The 23,649-nt window shown below is 38.4% G+C and overlaps 1 protein-coding gene across 1 annotated transcript; it reads right to left on the reverse strand.

The window, feature by feature from the left end:
- Positions 1–1,129: 1,129 nt before the first annotated feature.
- LOC143585293 (uncharacterized) lies at positions 1,130–11,645 on the reverse strand. Its single transcript, XM_077067111.1, has 19 exons — positions 10,110–11,645; positions 6,966–7,051; positions 6,682–6,882; positions 6,518–6,601; positions 6,023–6,484; positions 5,767–5,827; positions 5,302–5,446; positions 5,111–5,202; positions 4,860–5,039; positions 4,502–4,749; positions 4,184–4,411; positions 3,886–4,083; positions 3,699–3,752; positions 3,519–3,584; positions 3,250–3,390; positions 3,111–3,164; positions 2,937–2,996; positions 2,455–2,862; positions 1,130–1,519 (listed from the first exon to the last, which is right to left on the reverse strand). Exons 1-19 carry the CDS (start codon positions 11,434–11,436, stop codon positions 1,343–1,345), a joined length of 4,272 nt encoding a protein of 1,423 aa, XP_076923226.1. The 5' UTR covers positions 11,437–11,645; the 3' UTR covers positions 1,130–1,342.
- Between the last annotated feature and the right edge of the window lie 12,004 nt (positions 11,646–23,649).

A 23,649-nucleotide genomic window follows, 5' to 3' on the forward strand; every position in this document is an offset into this window, starting at 1 on the left:
CGTTTGGTTGTTTTCGGGTTAAAAGTTTACTAAAAAACGGTTCGTTTGGTTGTTTTCGGGTTAAAAGTTTACTAAAAAACGGTTCGTTTGGTTGTTTTCGGGTTAAAAGTTTACTAAAAAACGGTTCGTTTTAGTTGTTTTCGGGTTCGGTTCTGGTGAAAAGTTTAAAAAATATGATGATTATGATGATAAAGATATGAAATAATGGAGATAGGAAGATGATGATGATAAACTATTTAATGAAAAGAATGAATATATATTTCATATTGTATAAGTTTAACAAATATTTATTCAGTTCAAATGGTAGGTTTTGTTTGTTGTTAAACCGGAGGCCGGGGGTTCTAACCCCACCCACTACATGATTTTGAAATATTAGTTTTAGATTTAATTATAGGCCCAAGGGTAAAATGGTCATTTCAACATTTTTCGTCAGTCAACTAACGGGAAGGGCACAGTCTGACCCGCCAAAATATCACAGTGGCACAACCTTCGCAAATTCTTTTTCAGTGGTCCATCCATCTCCCGCCGATATATCACAGGGAGGCAAATTGGAATTTTCTCTATTATAATTAAATAATTTTTTTTTCTACGCAAGAAGCCATGTTAGTAAAAAACTAGGTGGAGGAAAAATGATCGAAAGTTATCTCACAGTACATTTTTTAAGTTGGACTTAGCGCCAACCAATGAGTTGAAATTTGAATTATTAAAATCTAATATCCCTTCTTTTTAACATGAAAGAGAACTTCACTACACATTGATAGCACACAAGGCTGAAGTTGAGCGAGCAGTGGTCTTACATGTGATTCGTGTTCACATATGCATCGATTCTACTCAAAACACACTAAGGTGATAGTACAGCCAAGACGAGTAAACGGAAGTTCTTTTGTTATCGCAAAGAGTAAACCCTTGAGGGTTGGTGTCAGGTGTATGGTTCCAGAAATATAAGTACAAAGGACACACAAGCAAGACAAGTCAACATCACCTTCAACTATCAGACCGATTTTTCTATAAACAGAAACCGCTTGCTCCATAAAGGTTCATGGTTTAAAGCAAGTAACCGACAACTAAAACGCTGTTTTTCTTCTTATGTTGTGCAATTGCTGTAAGTTCTATGTACACAACTTTACAACTCTCACTCCAACAACTAAGCAAATCAACTGCAAATGAATCTAGTACTACAACAAATCAACAAAAGCCACTTAATACCACTGTACACCTTCCTCTACCTTCTTTTCCCAAATGAATATACAACACCATTAGAATCAAACACAACTCACCCGATGATGATGATCAATACGCTCTGCTGCCATTAAAAAAACATGTCGGGTAGTGACATGAATGTTTATTCATCTTGTCCTGAATTTTCCTCGGTGGCGGCAGCAGCAGCGGCAGCAATGGTTTCCTCTTCATTTGAGAGGCAACGAATTGGAACATAAACAAAACCTTTGGGCAATCGTTGGTTTCTCATAGACGCCTGATCTGATGTCATCACTAGTTCTTTCTCTAAAGTTTCAGTATGCTGTCATGCAAATGTTGGCAAGTGAGCAAAAAAAACCAAATTAATTGAACTAAACCAAAGATTGATGAATAAGTAAATATAGTTCATATGTAACTGAAAAATCAAACCAAACGGTATTATATCAAGATATACAAAGTAATAACCAATTTAACATATACAGATTAGCAAAAAACTAAACAAAACCAAAAAATAAACCATCTTAATCGAACCAACTGAAAATAGATGATTTGGTAAAGGATATTTTAATAAGCGATTATAGTGATATATGGAACTAAAACCCGAGCGGGGCCGATATTATACCGATATATACATACAGATAACCGATTTAATACATTTAGCAACAAAAAAAAAACAATTACACCAAAATACAAACCATCTTAACCATACAAACACCTTAACCACCATTAGAAAACCGGTAACCAATTAAACAGAACCGACCGTTCATAGCTTCTAATAACCAAAGTACTCGCTTATAGTTCGTTTTTATCGTAACGACCGCACTTGCCTACACACACACCCTATCGGCAAGTGTAATAAATAATAATTATCGAAAAAAAGTGTAAACGTGCCAAGCTACTCAAAATCCGCTCGACGAAAGCTCGAACGAGCAGAGCTTGGCTAACAAACGAGCCCGAGCTTCACTTATCAAGCTCAAATTGGCTCGCAAGCCTAAAAAGCCTATTATTTATGTACTATTATTTAAAATCATGATAAAAAAAAACTAAATAATATAGACTATATTATATATAAAATTACAATTAAAACGTATATAAAAATCAGTTTAAAATGTATCAAATTAATTAATAAATGATAAACATGCCGTGCTTGTGTTCTAAAAAATAGAGCTTGAGCTTCCGTAATTTAATTCACCCGAGCTCGAGCTCGGCTCGTTTACAGTTCTTAACAAATACAGGAAAAAATGAAAAAAAAAATACCTTTCCATGTCGGAAAAACTTTCCCAGATCATCAGATGCAGTTCGTGAAACTGCAGATGGTCTCTGCGGAATTTGTTTTCCAGAAAGTTGTGGTCTAACAGGAGTTTGAGTGAAGATTTGAGAAGTTGAGCTATCATCGGTTTTTTGGTCATTATCCATAACCGTTGGCATTGAGAACTTAACGCGGCGTTTCCCGGCAACCGTGCTATCGATGGTGACATCATCAGATCGTTGAATGGTTTCGCTGCGAGAGTTGTAACTGTTTGTGTAACCGCCTCTTAAGGATGTAGTTGCAGATTCTGAACTAACATCAGGTGACACAAAAGTAGTGGTACAAACGCGCATTGACGATGTTACTGATTCTCTATTGCAACGAAGCATGTCGTGTGAACAAAGTACCAACTCACGCTGCAGCAAATTATTATATTATATAATCTAATTAATTTTATAAAACACAATATTCTATATTCTTAAAAAACTACCTTCAATTTTTCCCGTTTAATAATTCTTTCACAGATAAGGCGTAACCTCTTCAATTCAACCTGCATGTATAATAGGATTTATATAAATATCATTTTAAAACAATACCTTCAAACTTTCTTAAAAGAATTGAAGAAAAATTAAAACAAATACTCATAGACAACACTGTAACTCACCCTGACTTTCTTTAAAGAATTCCATTCCTCAGTACCATGTTTCTGAGTCTCAGCCTAACATAAAAAAAATAAACACTTATTAGAAACTAGAGAGATATTTATGTTTTATTACAATAAAAAACAATAATAATATTATCACCTTATTCCTCTCGGCCAGGCTATGTTTATCACAGTAGGCCTTGTGTTGTATCTTTCCACCAATAGTCCTCACATTCATAAACAAGCCAGCATTTCTACCACAACTGGGATGAAATGTGCTTTGACAGTGACCATAGTTGCACTGCAAACAATAATTTAAAACATTCTTTTACTAACAAAGTATGTAATCAATTAAAAAAGTATGCAATCCAAGATATATATATATATATATATATACACACACCCACAAGAAACTAGTGTTAACCTCACCTTTATACAAACACCCTCTTTGCGGCTGCAAACAAGACAGCTGTCACTACCCTTAGAGATCGCCTCCTGCCATAGCAACATCATTAAAGTAAATGTCATGTTAAAAATTAAAACACACCTTGACATGAATTGAAAAGGTGACACTTTTGTACACTAAATCACCGGTTATTAAATGCATACCATGCCTTCAATAGCTTTCACTTGCCCCCTTCTAAATGTAGATTCAAGAACCCACTAAATCATAAAATGAAAACAATTAGCTTGCTCAGATCACAATAATACAAAAAGAAACACATGTAAGAATCAAAAAAGGTCAACCAGTACACTCTTAACATTAAAAAAGAAATTTTAAAAAATGAAAACTTACTTCAGCACAAAAGGCATGGACCCATTGACCGTCGGTTGATTTCCTAAACGCACCAGTATCGCCACCACATAAGCCGCATTCCCCTACACGAGACGGGACTCCCCCGCTTCTAGAAAACAATAGATCTTCACATAACTCACAAAACCATGGACCAGTGGAATCTTTGACACTACGATAACAATCAATATGGACTGCCACCTGTTATGAGATTATAGGATATTAAGATTAGCTCTTAAAAAAGAACAAAAGGGGAAAGAAATAAAAACATAATATCGATTTTAAGCATTATCGGTTAGACCTTGCAACTAGAACACACAATAATAGGATTCAAAATCGTCTCGGACCGTCTGCAAACGTCACAAACCCTAGAATGAACTTTATTATCCAAAGTAGGCGATGAAGAGTTATGGTTCATTTCAGGTGAAGTCCAAGTTACAGATAGCTTGGAATGTGCTTCTTTTGCTTGAGGAACTTGTTGAGCATTAAGTGCAGGTCTACCACCAAATGCTTTTATTTTCAAAGTATTCTGAAAACAAGATAAAGATAGAAACTAACTTAATTTCATCAAGACAAAACTAGCATAACCATAACAACATGAGAGTTAACTGTCAACTACCTCTTGGGGAGGAGATTCATCAACTGCATCTTTCCTTAAAGATGACAGCCGAGATGAAGTGGCTGCAGCGGCGGTTGCAGCTGCTAGCACTGCTTGAGCTTCTTTATGTCTTCTCTCTTTTCGGCCTTGTTTTTTGAATTCTCTAAGGTCAGAAAGATACTGGCTCACCATCACAGCATCCCAACTGTGTCTTCTTACAGCCTCAATCTCTTGTGGAAGACACTTGGTTACTTTAGAAATCAAAACATCTGCATGTACCACATAACATAAGTCATACAATATACAGCAGGAACAAGAATTCATTTGTAAGAACATAATCCAAATGAAAAACCCTAAATGCACAGAAAAAGAAAGAGACCACTTATATGCTTTCTTGCAGCTGCATTGCAAAGTAGCTGATGCTGATAATAAACCAGTTCTCCTTCCACTTCATCAATTGGAGACATATTTATTATGCTCATCCGATTTGATTTTCCTAACTCACAAGTCGACTCAGTAGAATCTGAATTTTGATTTGGGCAATAACCAACTCCAGAACCTAAGAAGGACTTCATCAGATCACATCATCATGAAACAACTGTGAGAAATATGTGTGAAGCAAGATCTTACCATCATCTTCGTCTGCTTTCATGTTTGAAAAAAGCTTATTTTGCATGAGTATAAGTGGGTGGATATAAGAACCAGGTGAAGGATCTGTTCTGCTGCATTAACAGATATATAAATATTAGTATTCATGCAGAACGAAATAATCACAAACACAGTAACACACAACACAAAATAATGAAATTTCCAGAGCTTACATGGCAACAGGGTTGTCAGTCATAGCAATTGAACAATCATGGTTCGCCAGGTTGAATTTCACCCTGGTGTCACAATTGGAGTTCATCACCCCGTCCATTTGACCACCGCCATTTTGACTCGGGCTTGAACACTTCACAATGTCACCTGAAAAAGATGGCACATTGATTCAATAACTTACAACCCTAGAAACTTAATCCATAAGCATATCCTCATAAAATTGTAAATTAATACTATCTGACTGATGAATTGAAGTCAATCAATCTCCCAAGACTTAATTCTCATAAACTATCATTTCAAGGGTAGGTTGGTCTTTTTTTGCATCTCTAACTTGGTCAATGGAAGCCATTGCAACAAGTCATCAAAATCACATGCCAATTATGTTCAATTTACCATTGACCGAATAACAAGATCGACTCCAGACAATACAAAGCCAGAAAAACAAAACAAAGCGCCACAAAATGCACCTTTATCGACAACAGTGTTACCCGTCAATTGATCAGAAGCTGGACAAGATTCAGAAGATATCTGCAGAAACAAAATTTAAAATTAATTGGATTTGTCTTTTTTATAAGAATATCTAGAAGCATACAAAAACCAATTTTCTGAAGATTTGTCACATCAAGAGACCTAAGTCCCAAGTATTTCTAGAAAGAAACATATTAACTAAATCAATTAGCATATCATCTATTTTAATCCCTACAACCATAACAAAAAGACTACCTTTTCCTTGGAATCAGGAGAAGATTCCTGATTAGGAATATTCCCGCCATTGTGATCATCATTCATCACAACTCCATCATCTGCGGAGCTCCTCTTAAAAGACAATACAAGACCATTATCCTTCAAAACCCTAATATTGCCTTTTGCTTTCTTACGAGATAGGGCCAACTTAACAGGAGAACTGCCAGCATTGCTGTTGTCTGATGCTCTTATATTAGCATTTTCATCACCTGATTCTTTCTCAACCTTGGATGCACATTTAGATATAACTTTTAGCTTTAAGTTTTTTTGCAAGCCACCTATATGAGCATGACTTTTGAGCCATTTAACTATTTTCCCATGCAACTCAGTAGGCAAGCAGTCATCCTGTAAAAATAAACAAAAATCCCACAAAACAGGCACATAAGGAAACAAATAACATACAAACAAACTTCTTGATTTGCAGAAGTTCAAACGGTATTGCTACAAATTAAAAACAATCAAACAAAGCATTACATCGAGATTTGATGCCAGCAAACTAGCAGAAACACTAATCTCTGAGGCCAGATCGTTCAAATTGACATTCCCTTGATCAATCAGCTACAGAACCAACAGATAAGATTAAAACTGTTACATATATGAAAACTTTGAAGTAACTTGTATAAAAGAATTTAGCTTACCTTCTTTAAAAGGAGAGTGACATTATTAGAATCAGACACTTTGGCATCTTCAACAATGCTGCTGCCTTTAACCTCTGCCCCATCGATGCACTCTGTTTGACTTTTAAGGTTTGACTTTTGACCCAGCAGTGCGCCTTCAATAGATGTGCTGCCTTCTTTTTGGGGTTCGGAATGCTTTGAGCAAAAGGCACGCAACTCAACCTACATAAATAAGAAAGGAAACTATGACAACCTTCATAACTATGACTTGTAGATTCAGTGTAAAATGAATGAAATGAACTTACATCATCACATCCAAATTTTCCCCAAATTTCCATTCTGTGTCTCGCTTCCCTTGCACATACAGGATGAAAAGAAGTTCGACAAGATCCTATCCAAGTATCAAAAAAAATATGTAGTTCACACATGGTGCAAAAAAAAGACAAAAAAGAATAATAGAAGAGCATTGAAACAGCTAATTTAATTCCATTGCTATTTGATTTAGGATACACATGTAATACACTTAGTTTGCTTGCATGCTTAAAATTTTGTATTGTATTCTTTCGCTTGGCGGACTGTTAGGTACTTGTATATATGTCTCCTGAAGGGGGTTTTCAGTGAGGTCCAAAAGGCTCACTTAATTGATTAATTGCATTTTTTTCAACCAAAAGATAGAACAGAAATCAGTAAAGAGACTATGCATCAATCTAGTATGTAACCATCTTGGGGATAGTACCATTATACATGTTCTTACACTCCTTACTGAAGCTCCTACAGCCAATTACTTTTTATGTATGTATCCATTGTATCACTAAAAATGCTAGATTTTAGACTTTTTTATGAATCTCTTCATGGACCCATTGTAATTACCCACCAACAAGCAAGCCCTTTGCACCTTGCACCTCTGACTGCCTAACTAAGAATCCTAAGAATCCTACTAGTGGATGACTATTCTTCCCTTTAAACATGCAAGATGTATAGTTTTCCAGCGCTTCTTATAGCAGTAGTAAATTACTATGTACAAAAAATATCACATACAGCAGAAATCCACTAGCACCAATTAAATTTACTGATGCAAAACTTTTGGCTTTCACCACTCATGATACGCAGCACAGAAAACTCATCCACTAATTTCACAAAAAATGAACATTAAGCCAGGGCTGATATATGAAATAAGAAAATGGAACAAAGAAATATTGGCTAATGGCTATTTGTAAAAGAAAGTAATCTAGTCCATGACCAAAACTAACATGTATTTCAGTTAGGCTATTTATCGTTATAAAACCGTTTAGAACAATAGTTTGCAAAGATAAGAATCATCTAAATATAAAGATGGTATCAAATAATGGAAAACAGAAAGCTTGAACAGAAAAAAAATAGTGCATGATGAAACACCATACCCAACTTATTTATCGTGGGCACTGAGCCACACAAGCATAAGTGCATGACCACAATCACGATAAAGGATAGTGCATGGTGTGCCCTTGTGTAAGAGCTTATTAATACCGCCACTTTATATCAATTTCCAAATCTAGTATTCCCACATCGTAATGATACAAGGTCTAAATAGTGGAAGTTAGATTTTATATTTTAAGCACAGTACAAACAATCAATCAATCATACCCAGTGAAATCCCACCAATAGCAAAGCTATAAAAATTAAATAAATAAGCATGCATGCTTCTCAACATAAAACTATCCAAACTAAAGCAACACAAAATAACTTATAAGTGACAGATAATTAAAATCCATCTTGTGATTAGAGTAAATAACTTGACATGTTTTAAAAGTAGATAAAAGTCTACTCACAGATCTTGATGTCCCTATAATTGCTTATGACAAACTACAGGGTCACCTACATTGTTACAAAATGTACTTGGTACAAATTTCCAGAAATCTTTCTCTTGTACCCGAAGGACAATAGTTACCTAAGACCCCAAATTGGTGATACTAGCAGTATACAAATTTTCACTTCTAGTACAACAATTGAAAACTACCAATACGCTTTCCTTCAGCTAAAGACAACTCTATAAATGATTGGCTTTGGCCAAAATAATTTGTGCATTTCAAGTTAATTGCAAGGCCACTTGCCTAATCAATTGGCTGACTTAATTTTACAAACAAAAACAAATAAGTACTTAAACACGTCAAAGACTAGTTATTCAAAAGAAACAGAATGGCTTCCGAAAGAAACAGAAAGACATCAAAATAAAACAAGATATCCAATTATCCTAACAACTTGTGTTTTGTATCACTTTTATATATGTTTACATTTTTATAGAGTTGATATGTCTAAATTGCTATTTTCAATGTCTCCGTTTATTAAACGAAACTGAATCTTAAACTAGGTAGTTAAAAGCTCAAAAAGCCCTCAAAGCGCAAAGGATGAACCTATCATTTAAGCACAAGGCAATTAAAAAGTGTGTGCCCAAAACAAGCTAGACGCATGTGTGTTCCAGGTCATTTTAACTGGTTTATACATAATTTAAGCTGGTTGAGTCTGTTTCAGACTAGTTTAGGCTGGTTCAGACAAGTGTTTTGCAAATTTTGGCCTGACCTTTTCCAGTTTTTTGCATCTTTGCACCTTGATAGAAACAAGACGAGTGTCTTTGACTACTATGATCTTAAATTCTGATTACTCCGTAACGTGTCGAGATGATAAAGATATACATTTTTCTATGACAAAATGATTCCTATCTATAAATACAAATATAATGTTCCTTTAAACAGAATTGATTGCACCGTATAACCGAAAGACTGCTAAGATGTTGAGACTGTAGCTCACTCATTATCAACAAAACATGCGACAAATTAAAAAGAACGTAATAAAGCGCAATAAAATTTGGATAAATATGGTCTGACCATTTAAAGGGGTGTTTGGGATTGCTTATTTTAGCCAACTAAAGTTAAAAATTGTTTGGGATTGATATGTTGTGAGTGGAAAAGTTAATTAACTAACAAGATTAATAGGGAATCCCAAACACCCCCTAAATGCAATATGTCATAGCCAATGACACAAAAAGGACCAGATGTATTAACTCTTCATTACACGCTACTAATCAAGAGGCCAATATACTAATGTAAGAACGCTCCATTTAACAAGACTATAAGATTTATCTACTATGTTAAGAACACAAAAGATGATATGTGACACTTCCAAGTTCCAACCAACCATAAAAGAATGGCTAGTTTCTAGTAGTCTAAACACAAAGCATAAGACATTCATTAAGATGTAGTTAAGCATGTATTATTCCCTTCATTTAATCAAAATATACAAGCATACTCTACACTGAACAAGTAGAAACATAAAGCATAAGGCATTTGTTTGGATATTGTACTAATACTTACTGACTTGCCGATACAAGAATCCTGCATATATCAGTTACATAACTATATTCTGTATTCATAACAGCAATAGATATGAAAGAGTGAACTGATGCAACAACATACCGTAACTGCACCGGACACATGCACCACGTTTCACCTTACAAAGATAACATATCAACTTCTTCTGCACATCCTTAATGCCCTCAATGTTCAAAATTGGTTCCATGCTTTTCGTGTCCTCAACGTAGACCTCAGGCATCCACTGACAACAAAATAAGTGTGCAAACTCAACAACACATCCATCATCATCCCCAGCACACCTCTTCTTTATAGGCTTTAAAGCACCACCCTTCTGCGGGCAAAGCAGACAAATATCACTAACTTTCTCTTCACCCCTCTTCGCCCTACACCAAGAACACTCCCAACAACCATCTCCATCATCTTGCTGCACACCATAACATCTCTCATGCACTGCCACGCCACAAGATTTGCAAACAATCAATCTGTTCAACTGATTGCCCGTGTCCCCAATACTGCAATAATGACAGCATGTTGACGGTCCTTCATCTTTGACCGACCGAGCAACAAAAAGCTTCTCCAAACCTGCGTCACCGCCCAAAAGCTTCCGTTTCTTGGAAGGCCGTTCAGAGGTCAAATATATCTTACTTCTAGAACCTAAAAGCCATTCTATCCCACCAGATGACTGTGGTAAAGAAACACCATTATTAACTTCTTGTTGCTTTTGTGTATTATCATTAACACCTACACCTGCTACACCTACACCATCTACTTCCATGAATTGGTTACCATCTTGCTGCTCCCCACCCGAAACCGCAACAGCAACATCAGCAACACCACCTTCATGATTATTATTATCATTATTATTATCATTATTATTATTATCACTTACTTCATGCTTAATATTTCCAGGATACGGAATCGAAAACAACCTATTTCCGCTAATATAATAAGAAGATCGATTAAGCCTCTCCACATCCTCCACACTCACCTCCCTAAAATAATCCTCTGTTTCAAACCAAATTCTGTTCACTTTCGCCTTCTCCCTGGCTGCCGACGCCTTGTTTTTCTTCGTATCCAAACTGAAATGCGACGACTTCTTCCGCCGCTTGTGACTGCTATCCGACTGCTTGGACAACAAAGTGGCTAAACCAGCAGGAAGCTTAGTACTAACAGCTACAGCACCTGCAGTCTTACTAGTCTGCCCATCCTCCACATCAAAGGGATGCAGAACCGCAAGCGCCTTAGAAGCCTGTGAGTACAAATCTATCCCTAGAGTTGGAGCCAGTTGTATTATACCTTTGTTATCTGTGTCTGTATCAGTAACTGTTTTGTTTGAAACCCTAGAAGTAGAAACGGGACAATGTTTTTCCTCAGTGCCGCAACCTCTACCCATCATCTTCCGACGTCGGTGACATTGTGTTGTAGTCATACCACCGCCACACCACCGCCGTCCATGCAACCTTCCATCTCAATAATCGAAACCCTAACCCTAAATTGAAAAAGCCCTAACCCTAGGTTAATTGGGGGATGAATCTACGGAGGCCGGAAGGATAAGATTGATTGATTGATTGATTGCTGAGAGAAACGAACTGAAATGAAATTGGGAGCTAGGGTTTGTGTGGATTTTGGAATCGTTCGTTCGTTGGTTTTTTGTTCTTGATAGATAAAGTGGGTATCCCCTTTTGGGCAGTTCGATTTCGCTGTCTATTTTATTATTATTATATCATATATAATTATATAAATCACAATATGATACGACTCACGAATCGAGTCTCTCAAACCGACTCATTTTCACTGTGTTCTGGAGTCTCATTTAACGAGAGGAGGGGAGGGGAAGGAAATTAGGAGAGAAAAGAAATGAAATGAAAAGCCTTTTTTTTGTGTTCCCAAGTTTAAAGAAAAGGAAAATAAAGGATTTTAAATGTTTTATGTGTTTCCGAGTGGAAAGGAAAAGAAAAGAAAATTATAATTTTACTATTATACCCTTTTAGTAAAACTAAAATAGAAAATACATTTGATAACATTTGTTCCCTCTTCTTGTTAACAAAATTTGGTCAAATAAATGGCACTTGGATCAAATCACATTATCTCATTGTCGAGCATAACTAACATATAACAACTTCATAATTTTTCCTCAATTAAGTTCACATTAACAACTTCATTATATTTCACAGCAACATTTTTCATGAAAAATGTTAAGATAAGAATAACTATAAATTTTTCATGATAAATTTTTAACAAATGCTCTAACATCAGGTAACAAGACATAAACCAGTTAAACCTAAATGAAAAAGGTTTTGTGATTAATAAAAAATGAATTAGTAAGTATCATGATTGAGCAAGAGTATTCTTTCCATTAAGTTATATACAGGTTAGGGGTATAAACGGGATGAAACGAGCCCGAGCTCGGCTCGTTTACTATTTAATATTTAAGTTATATTGATTTTTTATTTTTATTTATTTGAGAAAGACCTTAACTGGGCCTAAGCTCGGTTCTAGCTCGTTCAGTACCTTAAGCGGGCCAAATCTCGGCTCGAGCTCGGCTCGAGCTCGGCTCGTTTACTATTTAATATTTAATTTATATTGATTTTTTATTATTTTTATTTATTTGAGAAAGACCTTAACTGGCCTAAGCTCGGTTCTAGCTCGTTCAGTACCTTAAACGGGCCAAATCTCGGCTCGAGCTCGGCTCGTTTACTATTTAATATTTAATTTATATTGATTTTTTTATTTTTTTTATTTATTTGAGAAAGACCTTAGCTGGGCCTAAGCTCGGTTCTAGCTCGTTTAGTACCTTAAACGGGCCAAATCTCGGCTCGAGCTCGGCTCGTTTACTATTTAATATTTAATTTGTGTTAGACTTTTTTATTTTTTTTATTTATTTGAGAAAGACCTTAACTGGGCCTAAGCTCTGTTCTAGCTCGTTTAGTACCTTAAGCGGGCCAGACCTTTGGCTGTTCCTAGCAAAATCTTGAACCGTTTTGACCATGAAAGCGGTTGACTTGAAGTTGACCATTCATGGAGTTTGGATTGTAAGTTACCATTAGGTGCATGCTCTGTCACTAGAAGCTGCAACTTAGGTGTCCAATAATATCCTTTTACTGAGACAAGATTAGGATGTCTTGCTTTCGCTAAAACCCGAACCTCACGATCTAAATCTTATGGATATTGAATCATGTTTGACACAACAAGGTTTTTGATTGCAAGATCTCTACCTTCTTCACCTAATGAAGCCTTGTACATAGTTTCAAAAATACCCTTCCCAATCTCAGCAGCCTTATGCAGCAATGACTCAGGAGCCTTATGCTATTATTGTTAAATCACATAATATTCACAAAAAGTTTAATTATTTAATGTGTACAGTTTTGACTTAAATTTGATCTGCGGTTTCAAATACTTCATCTTATTATCATAAACTCCCAAACTGCCCTTCAACACAAATCTTATGATTAACAAATACAACAATGACAAAGTATATTAAAGTAGATAATATAACCAAATAAGCACAAAACTATTAACAAAAATAATAGTAGACAGTAATTGCTTTCAAGATCCATGAACAAAAAGTCAAATAAATAATAAAGGAATAAAAAAGTCATAAACGTACTAAATTACCAAACAAAATCATAAACTAAACTAGATAAATGTAGTCTTAACTCCGTTAATTACTTAAATTCATCATACCTTTCAACAAACGCAACCGCATATTAGGAGAACAACTAAATAATGATCTTGCTTTAGCTTGATTCTCCACGAAATAATTGAAAGCCAGTGCTATTTCATCAGGTCCCAAACCCATCGGTTCTAATTCTTTAATAATTTCATCCCCCGTGAACTCGCGATGATTAACTCTTTCAAGTATTTTATTGCTCTCCTGAATAATTTTATTACCTTCGGCAATAGCATTAGCCACACTGCCAACACCATTCATAAACATTGAGGCTAAACCATCATCTTCTTGTTCGACTTTTCTTTTTCTACTCTTATATTTCTTTGCACTTGGAGATTTCTCAGGTAGAGAAGACGTAAGATCAACCACATGAACATCATCATCAAGATTGTATTGGCTCTCTAGAATTACATCATTGGCAGCTAAGAATTCATCTAGTTCTGGTGGTGTTTCGATGTTATTGTCATCATCCTTTTGCAATCGCGCATTTCTTTCTTTAGCCGTTTCAGCTTGTGCACCGGATGCCCTATCATTTCCAAATAAATCTAGCAGTTCATGATAGTTTGTGACTTTCTTCGTCTTCAATGTTGTAGCTTTGGGCATATTAATCCCTGTTGGTCTTGAAGAACCAAGATAAATAGAAACTTTGCAAATTAAAATTAAGATATTAATATTCATACAAGCCAATATATGAAAATTGAGGCCCTAAATTGTGATGGCAGGAGGCTGTCGATATACCTTAGATAAAATTTGGGGCCCTAAGATGTGTTAAACTAGGGCAAACCATTGAATAATTGATAGGAAACAAGCTAACCTTATTCAAGATGAGATGATTCTAGGATAATAAGAGGTTGAGAGGTCCAATTGCGCCAAAAAGAACTGCAGTGGCGCCAAAAAACTGCAAGTTTGGGATATGGAGAACGTGATGTATGTTTTTATAATAAAGATTGATATGAGGGTAATTTAGGAAATGAAAAGAAGATAAAATTATACCAAGATCTTTTCTCTCATAATCTCTCCATATTGTGAAGACATATATGCATTCCAATTTTCTACTCTTTTCCCTCTCCTCCCCTCCCATTCTTTCCTTAAAAAATCTTGGGAACATGACTTTTATACATTTTCCTCCCCTTTCCTTCCCCTCCCCTCATTAGATGTGACTCGGGAACACAGTGTTCATTTCAAATCGGGACAGACGGGCCCATATTTCATTAATCAAATGGTTCGGGCTTCGGTACAAGTATTGCTCCGATTTTGACCAAAACTTTGGACAGATCCGGTCGGGTTTGTTGGGATCTGTTTATGTAACTATTGTATCGCGGTAATGTAATATTGTGGATTCAGTTTGTATACGGATTAAGTTTGTTAAGATACCGGCACTAAGTCCAAAAAATTTTTAACCAGTCAAAGAAGAAAACGACACCAACGCTCGTATAACTTATAATAAAAAAATACATAATAAAAGTGCAAAATGGTGTGACACTCGTCAATTTCAGGTTAACTCCGTTAATTCAAACTCCGTCAATTCAAACCTAAGATCACTTGATCTATAACGCACATCTCAATACATTTAAACTAGGGTTTTAAATGACGCTTGACAATCACTACACATGCAGTCTTTCGGGATTGCACCGAAACGCAAACGAGTTGACGCAAACCATTGGTGAATAAACGACAAACATCCAAACAATAAGTATTTGAGAATTATTTGTTAGGTTTATGTGTTATTTGATATTCATATGTAAAACATTAACTCAAGATGCAAAAGTCTATGTTATGCTAGAAATTGATTAATTAGAAGCTTAAGGGGGTTAAGTGTAACATAATTATATATATAAACAACATATTAATAACCTAAACCCTAATCCCCTCTCTCCCTCCCCTCTCACTTGGCGGCAGCCCCCCTCCCCTCTCCTCTCTCGTCGACCGAGCCACAAGGCACACACACACACGTATACAAGTCGGTTTCAAGTTTGATCGAAGAGTTAAGAAGCTAACTAGGCAATATAAACACCATATCTAATCCATTCTATCATTTAATTGTATGATTAAACCTGTAATCAAAAACCCTAAGTGTTAAATATGTTGTTTGTTGATGATTTAGGGTTACATGCATGATTGTTAGTTCATAGGTTAATTGTTTATTGAGTGTTGATGAAAACTGATGCTGGACAGATTATTGAATTCGTGTTTGGACGGCTGTAACTCGATGTTAATTTTATGTTTTGATAGGATTGTTGAATCTACAGTATACTAGGTCGAGTCTAGTTCCTGAAAAGTCCGAATTTGTAATTTTTGGACGTATAAAAGTCTGTTTTTATTATTTTACAAAACTGTTGTGCAAGGCTGATTTGGGAGACCTGCTGTTAGGCTGTTTTGCGACTAAGATATCTCGTAAACTACAAGACCAAAAGGGTTGGTTCCACTTCTGGAAGAAAAGACATTGAGTTAGGAACCTAACCCAATTGGTCTTGCATTAATTGGATTTTTCATTTAACGGGAATAACAACTAAAATTCTGTTGCGCATGATTTTGATTGCTGTGAGTTTACTGTAATGTTTTGATCATTGTGAGTAAACTATGTGGAATAAAAATACAATAAATATAGTTCTAGAAACCTAACTCATACATGCTTTTGTGACGATTTTTGGTGAATTAATTGATATTCTATGATATGTTGAATAGAGTAATCTTTCAAGTAGAATTCTGTCTTGATAAAACTAGCTGCTGAACTATGTGAAAATACATGAAACATGCTTGTTGTTAAATAATTGTTACGTTTATGACCAAATTGCCCTTGTGGGGAATAATTACTAGTAATGTATAATACTAATACTTGACACGTAAATAGTTGTTCATACATGTAACGTATCACCAATGTGTTTGTTGAGTCACACACAATTCACAAACGAAACACGAAACGTATCTTATGCATAGGTATTATGTGCCGAATCTAGAGACTCAATAATAGTTCCAACACTTAGAAAATCTCATTCTTGTTTTATAACGCTAGTGAGGAATTTATAGTGACGCGCATCTCTTGGTTGACTTGTTTTTGAGTTCTTCGCAAACAGTGAGTTTCATGTTCCCCTTTTAACTCTTTTAAACGCTTTTTCACTTGGGGGAGAATACATACTCCGAAACGCTTTTAGATTTTGTTATTAGATTATATATCACTTGTAAAGGCTAAGTGGCAAACGAAACAACAAAAGTCCTTCATACACATCGAACCGTTTAGTATTGGATAATAGCGAGTCACTGTTGAGTAGTACTACTGGGTTTGACAAACCCCACCCAACGCTAAACTCAACTGGAGGTTGAGCGGGTGTAATCTTGGCTAACACATTTTCCATGGTCTGGATAGACATGGTGGCAAGGCAATTGATAAACAGTCAGCTTCGGTGTCGAACACTTAGTAATACTTTTTTTATTGGCTAGCTACCTATAGATATATAATTGATTTAACATTATCTGGTAACGCAAACGCAAACGCAAAACGCAAGACGCAAATGCAAAACGCAAACGCTTTATTTATATAAACTTGTGAACTCACCAACCTCGTGTTGACACTTTTAGTATGTTATTCTCAGGTAGCCGAGGGGGGCGCGCGGTATAGGGACATGCATTACATTGAACTCTATCGTTTTTGTAAACTTGCTTTTAAACTGTCATTAATTGGGTTTTAAGTCGTCCTGCGTGACGCAACACTTGGTTTATGAATTTACGCTTCCGTACTTATTTACACTTAAATGTTTTCGTGTTTTGAAAACTTAACTTATGATGTTTGATTATAACTAATGATTCCGATCCTGTTAGTTCACACCCTCTGACGGTAAAACTCCGTTAATGGATTTTGAGGGTGTGACAGATTGGTATCAGAGCCATTGGTTATAGCGAACTAGAAATTGCATGCATACTAGACTATAACCGCAACGACCCATTAGTTATGATCTTACGCACTGCATATAAGTATATAGATATGTTATATATTTAGTTACTCATTTTCTTTATCTCTTAACCTCATTCATTTGTACGCGCGTAACCCATACACGACTTATCCTGTAAGGATGACGACGCCATCGTCATCATCATCCGACCCGATGTCTCACGCCCCTGGAAAGGAACCGCAGCTACCTACCTCATCGCCACCCCGAGTAGTCCCAGAACTAGAAGCCCCTGCACCGAAGAGGTATCGCTTATCCGGAGGCATGTACGAAAACGAAGTTAGTTGGGATTGGTACCCTAATATGATCAGGCGTACGGTCTATCGCGAACAAGTTCCCCCGCTACCTCACCCGAGTCGTCCTGCTTACCCCAACACCCTACCACCCATAACCGAACCTGTAGAGCGTGTTCTAGCAGCTGTTGTCTCTTGCTTAGAGCGTGACGTGGGTTTTATGCGCTCGACGAGAGCGAACGTTTCCGGACTGTTAAGAGATGGAACCGAAACTAAGGAGGAAATTTCCCGCCTGACAGCGGCTATGAAGGAAATGCAATATGCTAGCGACCAACAGATAAAGATTATGAGAAAAAGTGCAAGCAGATATGATAAATTTGCAAGAGCAACTTCTTGTGGCGAGATCCCGGACAGAGATAGCTCTAGAGCGATGCGATATCTTACAGACGCAAATTGCTCAGAATCCGAGGAAGATCCCGGGGAGGAACCCGAAGAGGAACCGGAGGAAGAACCGGCTGAGGCGGAGGCACACTCAGAGGTGTCCTCAGATGATGACATCTAGTGATGATGACACCTAGATGGAGGGGTTGTCTCCATCCGAACTATTATTTTCTATGATTTTAAGGATTGATTGGAGATACTTTGTAACGAATACAATGGTTTTAATCATGAATTATTATTTGGATTATTATATGGTTGTGATGTGATGATTGTTTCTTATTTCTTTCTTACCTATCTTTTTATTACATGTATGGCGTGTTGCATATGAAAGAAAAATTCATGTTTAACATTTTATGCTGTGATTCTAGGAAATGGCAGGAAGAAACGCTGGACACGGACGTGGTAACATCAACTTGACTGCAGCAGAACTCCAAACTCTGCTGAACGACCATGCGGCGGCCGCTCTAGCCGCACATGTTCAGAACCAAGCTGGAGGTCCAATTGGAATGTGTACCTTCAAGAATTACCTTGACTGTAAGCCCAGTTCGTTTAAGGGCACTGAGGGAGCCATAGGTTTCCTGCGTTGGGATGAGAAGGCAGAATCAGCTTTTGAGATGTGTAACTGTCCACCCGCAAGTAGGGTCAAATTTGCTGCAGGAACACTGGAAGATTCTGCTCTCACTTGGTGGAACTCCAATGTGCAAATTCTTGGATTGGAATTGGCTAACGCTATGAACTGGGAAGAGTTCAAGAATATGATGAGGGAAGAGTATTGTCCTAGAGAGAAGATCGCGAAGTTGGAATCTAAGTTTTGGTCGTTGAGAATGGTGGGTTCCGAGATCGAAGCCTACACTACCCGTTCTCACGAGTTAGCTGTGATGTGTCCGCGGATGGTAGATCCGCCGAGTAAGAGAAATGAAATGTATATTGATGGGTTGGCACCGCAGATTCAGGGTATGGTGACGTCTTCCAGACCAGCCACGATTCAACAAGCGATCCGGTTAGCTCACAAACTAACGGATCAAGCAGTGACCCATTGTGCACTACCACCTAGGGGTTCAACCACTAAAGCCCGTGACAACCCGAGTACTGACAACAACAGCAACAGCAACTCGAGCAGCGGAAAGAGAAAGTTTGACAACACCAGATCCTCATCCTCGAACCTCCCACAGCAACAACACTACCGTAAGCCCGAATTCACTCGGAACTTCAACAATCAGAGCCACAACAACAATAACAACGGTGGCGGGCAGGGTTCGAGCGGATATGCTGGGAAATATCCGAAGTTCAACAGGTGCAACTATCATCATGCTGGCCCGTGTGACCGTGTCAAGTGTCAGAGATGCGGAAAGATGGGTCACCAGGCAAAGGAATGTAGAGGAGACCTTGCGGCAAAGGGTGCTCCTAAACCACCCATGACAACCAAGGGATGTTTTGAGTGTGGACAAGAGGGACATTTTAAGAAAGACTGCCCTAAGCTGAAACAGAACGAAAACAATGGAGGTAATGGAAGTGGCAGTGGTGGTGGAAACAACGGTAAAGGAAGAGCTTTTGTTATTGGGTCGGGCCAGGCCCGCAACGATCCGAATGTGGTTACTGGTAAGTTTCCTGTGAACGACTGTTTTGCTTCTGTTTTGTTTGACGCTGGAGCTGATAGGAGTTTTGTATCGAAAGCCTTTAGTAAACTCTTAGACTTAACTCCAACCCCGTTAGATGCTAAGTTTCCTGTTGAATTAGCTGACGGTAAGTCTATAGAAACAACTCATGTACTTGCGGGATGTAAGTTGAAACTGTCAGGTCATACTTTTGATATCGACCTCATACCTTTTACACTTGGTAGTTTCGATGTCGTTGTCGGCATGGACTGGCTATCCGAGAACCGAGCGGAGATTATATGTCACGACAAGATAGTCCACATCACTACCCCTTCCGGCGAGATCATTTTCGATCCGAGGTGAGAGAAGCGGCATGACCACCAGCGTCATTACCCTCATGAAGGCGCAGAAGTATCTACGAAAGGGTCATCCGGCAATTTTGGCGCAGATTGTTGAGAAACCCGCGGAGGAGAAGCGAATTGAAGATATACCGATTGTGCGAGATTTTCCGGAAGTTTTCCCGGAGGATTTGCCTGGACTCCCTCCTATTCGTCAAGTCGAATTCCAAATCGAGTTGACACCCGGTGCAGCACCCATAGCACGAGCCCCGTATCGGCTCGCACCGGCGGAGCTTCAGGAGTTGTCCACCCAGTTACAAGATTTGTTGGATAAGGGTTTTATCCGACCTAGCTCATCGCCATAGGGAGCCCCTGTCTTATTTGTCAGAAAGAAGGACGGGACTTTCCGCATGTGTATCGACTACCGGGAGTTGAACAAGGTGACGGTCAAGAACCGTTATCCTTTACCTCGAATTGACGACCTGTTTGACCAGCTCCAAGGATCGAGTTATTACTCGAAGATCGATCTGCGATCTGGTTACCATCAACTAAGAGTGCGCGAAGAAGATATTTCAAAGACGGCTTTCAGAACACGGTATGGTCACTACGAGTTTTCGGTTATGCCTTTCGGTCTAACCAATGCACCCGCCGTATTTATGGATCTCATGAATCGAGTATGTAAGGCGTACCTCGACAAGTTTGTGATTGTGTTTATTAACGATATCCTGGTCTATTCCAAGGACAAGGCTGACCATGAGGAACACTTAAGGGTAATTCTGGAATTATTGAAGAAGGAACAACTGTATGCTAAACTCTCGAAATGTGAGTTTTGGCTTCGCGAGGTTCACTTTTTAGGACATGTGATCAACGAGAATGGTATCCATGTCGATCCCGGTAAGGTAGAGGCCATCAAAAACTGGGAAGCACCTAAGACTCCGATGGAGGTGCGACAATTCCTAGGACTGGCCGGCTACTACCGACGTTTTATCGAGGGATTTTCAAAGATTGCTCAACCCCTCACCGCTTTGATTCACAAGGGTACTAAGTACAATTGGGGAGACGCGCGAGAATCCGCTTTTCAAATATTGAAAACCAAACTCTGTAGCGCCCCTATTCTAGCCCTACCCGAGGGAACGGAGAATTTCGAGGTACATTGTGACGCATCGATACAAGGTCTCGGTTGTGTGCTGATGCAACTTGAGAAGGTTATAGCCTATGCCTCTCGACAACTACGGGTTCACGAGAAGAACTACACGACCCATGATTTGGAACTCGGAGCTGTGGTGTTTGCCCTTAAGATATGGAGGCATTACTTGTACGGTACCAAGTTTACCATTTACACCGACCACAAGAGTCTCCAACATATCTACGATCAGAAGGAGCTGAACATGCAACAGCGTCGTTGGGTCGAGCTGCTTAAGGATTATGATTGTGCCATCAAGTACCACCCTGGCAAGGCCAATGTAGTGGCCGACGCTCTCAGCAGAAAAGAAACTGATAAACCAAGGCGAGTGCGAGCATTACAACTCACGATTCACGCCAACTTACCCGATCAGATTCGCGATGCGCAACTCGAAGCCTTGAAAGATGATAATCTCCCATCAGAACTCATGCGAGGCATGGACAAGCAACTTGAAACCAAATCGGACGGGGTCCGATATTTTGAAAACTGGATTTGGGTTCCACAATACGGAGAGTTGAGAACTCTAGTGATGGACGAAGCACACAAGTCCCGATATTCCATCCACCCTGGCTCAGATAAAATGTACCATGACCTGAAAGCACTTTACTGGTGGCCGAACATGAAAGCCGACATTGCCACCTACGTGAGCAAATGCTTGACTTGCGCCCGAGTCAAAATAGAATACCAGAAACCATCTGGCCTACTACAACAACCGGAACTTCCAACGTGGAAGTGGGAACACATTTCAATGGATTTCATCACGGGATTACCCAAAACACCGACGGGATGCGATACCATCTGGGTGATCGTTGACCGGTTGACAAAGTCTGCACACTTCTTAGCAATCAAGGAATCGGACAAAATGGAAAGACTGACTCACACCTACATGAAAGAAGTAGTGTCTAGACACGGAGTGCCTGTCTCAATTATATGTGATCGAGATTCCCATTTCACTTTGCACTTCTGGAAGTCACTACAGAGCGCACTAGGCACCCGCCTTGATATGAGCACAGCATACCATCCTCAGACGGATGGGCAAAGTGAGCGCACCATTCAGACCTTGGAGGACATGTTGCGTGCATGCGTGCTGGATTTCGGAAAAAGTTGGGAACCTCACTTGCCTCTGGTAGAGTTTTCATATAATAACAGCTACCACACAAGCATTAAAGCAGAGCCGTTTGAAGCGTTGTACGGACGGAAGTGTCGATCACCTCTCTGCTGGGCAGAGGTGGATGATAGCCAAATCACTGGTCCAGAACTAGTACTTGAAACCTCTGAAAAGATTGTCCAAATCCGAAACCGTATGGCAGCAGCACGAGATCGCTAAAAGAGTTACGCCGACAAGCGCCGAAAGCCTCTTGAATTTCAAGTGAACGACCAAGTATTACTCAAAGTCTCACCTTGGAAAGGTGTGGTTCTCTTCGGACAGCGAAACAAACTCAATCCACGATACGTTGGCCCCTACCGGATAACTGAGCGCATTGGTCCGGTGGCGTACCGACTGGACCTACCAACGGAACTCAGTGGCGTACACAATGTATTCCATGTATCCAATTTGAAGAAATGCCTTTCCGATGAAACCCAAACAGTCCCTTTGAACGAGTTGCAAGTTGATGAACAGCTACGCTTCATTGAAGAACCAGTCGAAGTTTTGGATTGGGAAACAAAAACACTCAACCACAGCAAAATTCCAATCGTTAAAGTTCGTTGGAACTCGAGACGTGGACCGGAGTTCACGTGGGAACGCGAGGACCAAATGATAAAAAAGTATCCTCGCCTTTTTGAAGGGTTGACTAAACACCGAAAACCGTCAAACCGTCAGAAATCACCGGAGGTATAAATTAAATTTCGGGATGAAATTTTTTTCTACTAGGGGATGATATGACAAACTGAAAATTTTTCTTGCTTTTTCAGACACCCATCGCGACTTGACTCAAATTTTCGGGACGAAAATTCTTTCAACATGGGAATGATGTGACACTCGTCAATTTCAGGTTAACTCCGTTAATTCAAACTCCGTCAATTCAAACTTAAGATCACTTGATCTATAACGCACATCTCATTACATTTAAACTAGGGTTTTAAATGACTCTTGACAATCACTACACATGTAGTCTTTCGGGATTGCACCGAAACGCAAACGAGTTGACGCAAACCATTGGTGAATAAACGACAAACATCCAAACAATAAGTATTTGAGAATTATGTGTTAGGTTTATGTGTTATTTGATATTCATA

Source organism: Bidens hawaiensis, unplaced genomic scaffold, assembly GCF_021521415.1.
Source record: "Bidens hawaiensis isolate Kalapana, Puna unplaced genomic scaffold, B.hawaiensis_p1.1 tig00033808_1, whole genome shotgun sequence".
In the NCBI taxonomy this organism is placed as follows: domain Eukaryota; kingdom Viridiplantae; phylum Streptophyta; class Magnoliopsida; order Asterales; family Asteraceae; genus Bidens; species Bidens hawaiensis.

Excerpts from the sequence above, each read along its gene's own strand:
- LOC143585293 (XM_077067111.1), bottom strand. The coding sequence starts at position 11,436 with ATGACTACAACACAATGTCACCGACGTCGGAAGATGATGGGTAGAGGT. Across the intron at positions 4,084-4,183 it reads TTGTGTGTTCTAGTTGCAAG|GTGGCAGTCCATATTGATTG; the intron begins GTCTAACCGATA and ends ATCTCATAACAG. Across the intron at positions 3,165-3,249 it reads GCCTGGCCGAGAGGAATAAG|GCTGAGACTCAGAAACATGG; the intron begins GTGATAATATTA and ends TTTTTATGTTAG.